The 6,000-nt window shown below is 44.6% G+C and overlaps 1 protein-coding gene across 1 annotated transcript in view; it reads left to right on the top strand.

Moving 5' to 3' along the window:
* The window catches only part of TICRR (TOPBP1 interacting checkpoint and replication regulator), a 3,405,639-nt gene that overhangs the window by 1,538,582 nt on the left and 1,861,057 nt on the right, over positions 1-6,000 (top strand). The window contains exon 10 of the mRNA XM_044078205.1: positions 583-734. Within this exon, the coding sequence (XP_043934140.1) occupies positions 583-734 (152 nt within the window). The remainder of the gene's footprint in view (positions 1-582; positions 735-6,000) is intronic.

Raw genomic sequence — 6,000 nt, 5'->3', positions numbered from 1 at the left:
TGTATTCTTATTTTATTTCATTTATTCTTTCTCTGGAAATTTGTCATTCCTTTGTCAGCATACATTTAGTTGCCGTCCAGTGTGAACCTTGTTTGCATCCCTGCATGTTTACTTTGTTCTGTTTCTGCTAAAGTTAATATTCTTTTTACTTCAGTGTTTTCCAGTAAATTGTGTAGCCTGTCACTGGTTTAGAGACCATGAATATGGTCACTTATGATTAGCAGTTGTACATGCTTAGTTTAAGCAAGCGTTAACAACCTTGCAGTTCAGAGTGTTTAATGAATGATTTTTCCATTTGTAAACTGTATGAATGCATGGTAATATCCCATGTATAGATGTGTACGTTTTATTTTCCCATAATAAATGTCTTTCTGTTTGATTCTGGGATGGGTTTGCTTTCGGGACTGTCATTTAGATTTCCTTCATAACCATAATTGAAATAGTGGTGGCAATACTGGACTTCAGGATTTCTCCCAGGTAAATTATTTTGAAAATATGGCAGTGGAAGCATATATTGGGTGAGTCAGGCTATTGTCTGATAGTTTTCTTTTTTTAACCTCTGTTTATTTATTTACTTTGCAGACTTCATAACTGAGAATGACTTGGTATGCCATTTGTGTGAGGAATATTCCAAAATAACAACTGAGGGAGAAGTATTGCCTTCTGAATTTGTTAAGAATGTAGCTGAGCTTTTAAAGTCAAACTGGAAGTTAATGGCAAATGAAGAATTTGAGGTATGTTTTATAATTGGTCTGTTAAGTTTGTGTCTGTTCCTTGATAACTAAAAAAAGGTAATAAAAGATTTCAGTTTTATTTGATTTTAGTTGTGCTGTAAATCTCACATTGCCTCTTCAGAATTTTTTTCCCTACGCAATGATTCATTGACTTCCTTATATTTGGCATTTCTAGCTTTAACTTCCTCCTTGAACGCTGTTTTGAGTTTGAATAACATCTCATTAATAGTTGAGAAGTTTGTCTTTGGGCTTTAGTGCCATTGTGCTGTAACTCAGAGCAGATCTGAGTGTTGCCATTGAGATTCTTGACATAGCTATAGAGAATGCTTTGTGGTTGTCTTTAGAGTCAGTGGCAATTTTGTTTTCATAACTTTGTGTTTCACTGTTGCAGTCATCACATTTGGGTTATCCTGCCAGGGGTAGCCCTCAGTCTGCCAGAATACCAGAGGCTTATTATTTCTGCGTCAGTTGCTGTCACTCCAGGAATGACGTCAGGTCGTCAGTAGTATAAAATCTGGCAGCCGATGCCATTACATCAGTCTTTCTTGCCGGGGAGCCTGAAGCAGAAACAGTTGGCACAAGTGCTGGTCGGCCGCTACCGGAGTTTGTTTCAGAATTGAAGTTGAAGTCTTCTAAAGCTAAGTACCCAGTTGGGGATCCTTTTTTCTTGCTCTAACTGATGTCAGAAAAAGTTAACAATTGTCTCGCCTGTGGAAAGCAAATGCCACACTGACACTTCCATTCTTACTGTGTCACCTGTTTAGGCCCAGACCACGATGTTCCCCCTCTGTTGCTTTTCTGTTTGTTTATATTTTTGCTCACAGTCCTTGAATTCTGATATGACTTTGGTAAGCCATCTGACTACTGATCTTCCAAAGGGGAAAAAAAACAAAGTAATGATAAAGACAGAGACAGACTGCACAGGTTTAAAACTGCCGATGATGCTTACACTAAGCTAGTCATCAGTTCTCCGGGCCTCAGTGAGGCTCTTTTGCAGCCTCTGATGCCCGCTTCTGTGGATTTGCAGGCCACTACCGAGACCCTTTTGGAGTCTGGTATGCTGCGAATCTCTTCAACTAAGGATCCTGCGGATGTCTCTATCTTGGATGGGGTCCAGAGTCGCTGAGCAGGCACCGGCTTCCGAGGAAGTACTTCGCACTACCGATACTCGACACAGACCAACGACTTCTTTCGTGTCTTCAGTTCTTTCTAAAACTACCAAGTTTCTAAGGCCCAGGGTACGAACTGCACCCAGAAAACAAAGAATATATCACCAATGTTGCTCAGGCTCCTGCTACCTTGCCTCAATCTCAAATGCTTTAAATGGAGAAATACCTTATGTTTATTAGGGGAAGCCAGGCTTCCCCTTCCAAAAGAAAGATCTTGTGCCCAGTAGTTTTATCTAAACAGGAGTCCGATGACTCAGATGCATTTGAATATGAAGATATGCAACCCCTCTCTGCTTATGAGGATTCTGATGCAGACGAATCCATCCCTTCTGCCTCTCCACCCGAGGATTTTTCATTTGGGGAAACCCTTCATACTTTAAGGGAGCATTTCCAATGGGAATGTCAAGACTATCCTAGGTCAGAAAAGAGACTCGGAATTCTTAGATTTACCACAGCACAGACCTTTGGCCATTCCTCCTGTCCTGGATGTTGTAGATGATGTTTTTATGGAATCCAGTTTGACTCCTGGCACCCTTCTTTTTGCTCCCAGGAAACCTGACCGGTATTAGAGTCCCTGACTCTCTCAAATTTATTTTCAAAAATCCTACTGTTGACCCAGTGGTCATCTCTCGAGGACCTAAAAGAATTAAAGCAACTTCAGCTAAGAATCCTACCCCCTCAGATAGGGATTCCCGAGTTTTAGACAGATGGGGTAAAAAAAAGTATACACCTCTGCTACTCTTGCTATTAGAGCATTAAATTGTCAGTTCCATATGCTGAAGTATCAGCAGCATACCATGGAACTCCTCAAACAAAAAATATCTTCCTTTCCTGCTTGTGCAGAAAATAAATAATTATAAGAGCTAATGCATTCTGCCAGTCACGTAACTAAGCACACCTTGCAATGTGGCTTTGACGCCCTAGAAGCATCTTGCAAGACAGCAGTCACTGATTCTGTCCTTAGAAGGCATGCTTGACTTAAGGAACAAACCTTGCCAGACCTTAACAAATCCAAATTATTAGACGCACCATTAAACAAAGACAACTTATTTGGCACCAAGGCAGAAGAGGTCATAAAAAAGATGGAAGAAGCTAAATCTATGCAGACAGTTAACTTCTTACAGGTCCAGCCTTTGAGGTGCAGTAGGCATTGCCCCTCCAAGCACTGGTCCTTTCCTGCCCCCTCCAGACCAGCTCAGTCCAGACCCAGGGGGAGCAACCCCCCCCCCAGACAGCAGCCCCAGGGAATGCAAAGATCTAAGCAATGGAGTTCCTCCTCTTCAAAAAATGGAGTATAAAGCCTCCCTCTTATGGTAAGAACTCACAATGACTTTACACCTCCATCCCTTACCTCTGACCTCCTGCTTGTGCCCCTAAGAGGAAAACTCTCCTGCCACGCAAGCAACTGGGCCACTGTTACCAACGACCGATGGATCCTCAACATAGTGTCCCAGGGATACAAATTTTATTTCCACACTCCGCCAACCCCAAAAGGGTTCCCAGATCTTCCTCCAAACCAGTGGGCAGAGGCCAAAAAGCAAGTCCTTTCCCTGCTCTCCATGAGGGCATTAAAGCACGTTCCTGCAGAACAGATAGGCCAAGGTTTCTACTCCAGACTCTTCCTGGTACCCAGAAAATAAGGAAAATGGCGCCCCATCCTCGATCTGTCCATTCTAAACACCTTTGTGGTGATACCAAAGTTCAAAATGCTCACCCTCCAGCAGCTTCAACCAGTGCTTACCAAGGATGCTTGGGTAGCCACCCTAGACCTAAGAGGCCTACCTACACATCCCAATCAGGGAATCATGCAGGAAATACCTACGTTTCAGGGTAGGATCTATGCACTTTCACTTCTCTTAGCTTCCCTTTGGCTTATCCACTGCTCCCAGAGTTTTCACAAAGTACCTGGCTCCCACCATTGCTTTTTGCAGATAAAGAAATATTCAAATTTACCCCTATTTAGACGATTGCCTGATTCAGGCAGACAGGAAAAGCTGTTTAAGAATTTGACTTTTCTAAAGGGACCCTACTGACCTCCCTGGGGTATACTGTCAATGAAAAGAAGTCGAAACTAGTCCTTACACAAAAAAAAAATGTATTCCTGGGAGCAAACCTGGACACAGCATCCCAGATAGAATTCCTTACTCCAGAAAAACAGACCTACCTGACAGGCTGCTCCTCTCAACTAGCTGCCAGAACCCAGTTAACCGCAGGGAAAATCCTGCAAGCTCTAGTTTTCATGGCTTCCTGCATCCTACTCGTTCCATATGCCAAACTGCATATGAGGAAACTACAATGGTATGTAAAAAGCCATTAGTGTTAACAATCTCAAAACCTGGAAACTCTCATACCAATGATACCTTGTCTAAGCAAAGATTTTCTTTGGTGGGAAGCAGCTTGCAACCACAAAAGGGACTTACCTTCTCACAACCCCACGTCGCCCAGACCCTCACCACGATGGCAGGTGCATTCAGGGCCATTGGAGCCCAAATCAAATACATCTGCACATCAACCAAAAAGAGATGTTAGCTGTTCAGCACACCCTGACAGCCTTCAGACCCCTACTCTCCCCGGGGCCTTTACTGATCAAAACAGACAACACCACAGTGATGTGGTATATGAGCAAGCTGGGAAGGACTCATTCTTATCTTCTCTTCAGGCTTGCCATGACCCTTTGGCACACGGCCTCAGCCATGCAACTACACCTGCTAGCACAATTCCTGCCAGGCTCTCTAAACTCTCTGGCAGACATCTTAACCTGCTAGACACAGACGAGTGGCAGCTAGACCACAGAACCTTAACCCTTGTAACCCAGAAATGGGGCACTCCGAAGGTCGACCTCTTTGCCTCCCACTCCATGCATCAGCTCAGCAAATTCTGTACCAGGGAACCTCACTGCAAGATCTGGAAAGTGGATGCTCTATCATTCCAGTGGGTAAACCTCTCGGTCTGTGCATTTCCCCGTCTACTATTTATATCAAGGGTACTGCTCAAAATAAGGGAGGAAAAACCGAGAGCAATCCTGATTGTCCCAGACTGACCACGCCAGCACTGGTACCCCACTGCTGCACAGCCTGTGACCCCGGCCACCATGACACCTACCTCAGAGCCCAACACTCCTGACCCAGGGGAATGGAGAATTCATGCATCCCCAATTGCAGACCCTCAACCTGGCAGCCTGGCTTATTCCCTGATCACCCCTCAAGCTGCCAGCCTAAGCAAACAAGTCCTAGATGTTGTATGTGAGGACAGACGCCCCAGAACTAGGAAATCCTATGCTGACAAGTGGAAAAAGTTTTGCACCTGGATCCAGGCTAAGGGAGCCAGAATGGCACAGCCCTCCCTACCTCTCATCCTGGATTACCTGGCAGACCTACTACACAGGGGTCTATTCTTTTCTATTAAAATTCATATCTCTGCCATCTCTGCTCATTACAACACAGAGCCTCCTGTCTTCTCACACCCTCTCATCAAACAGTTCCTAAGAGGGGCTAACACCTTAAGGCCACCCAGGAGAGCTCCTACCCCAGCTTGGGACGTAAACTTTGTGTTGAAAAAGCTCACCCTACCCCCTTTTGAACCTGTGGCTTCAGCAGATTTAAAATTTCTCTCTTGGAAAACGGCCTTGCTTCTGGCCATCTTTTCAGTTAGAAGAGTATCAGAGCTACAAGCACTTATGGCTGTAGAGCCCTTCATCATTTTCCATGGTGACAGAGTCTCATTCAGGACTAAACCCATCTTTCATACCTAAACTGGAGTCTAGTGTGGCTGTCAACCAATCCATACATTTTCCCACCTTTTTCCCTAACCCACAAAACAAGGGGGAAGGGATTCTACACACTCTAGATATGCACAGACAGCTCAGATTCTATCTGGACGGGACTAAATCTTTCAGAAAAACTGATCAATTGCTAGTGACCTTTGCAGCAGGAGTAGAGGGCAAGGCCATATCCAAACAATCTCCACATGAATAGCGCACTGCATCTGTTTCTGCTACAGACAGCATGGGAAACCACCCCCGAAATGGGTCAGGACACATTCCACCAGAGCAACCTCCACCTCTGCAGCTTTTCTCAGAGGGGTCCCCACCAGGGACA

This window comes from Protopterus annectens, chromosome 7.part0 (genome assembly GCF_019279795.1).
Source record: "Protopterus annectens isolate FY-2018-M chromosome 7.part0, PAN1.0, whole genome shotgun sequence".
NCBI lineage: Eukaryota > Metazoa > Chordata > Ceratodontiformes > Protopteridae > Protopterus > Protopterus annectens.
This window is presented reverse-complemented; position numbering and strand designations above follow the sequence as displayed.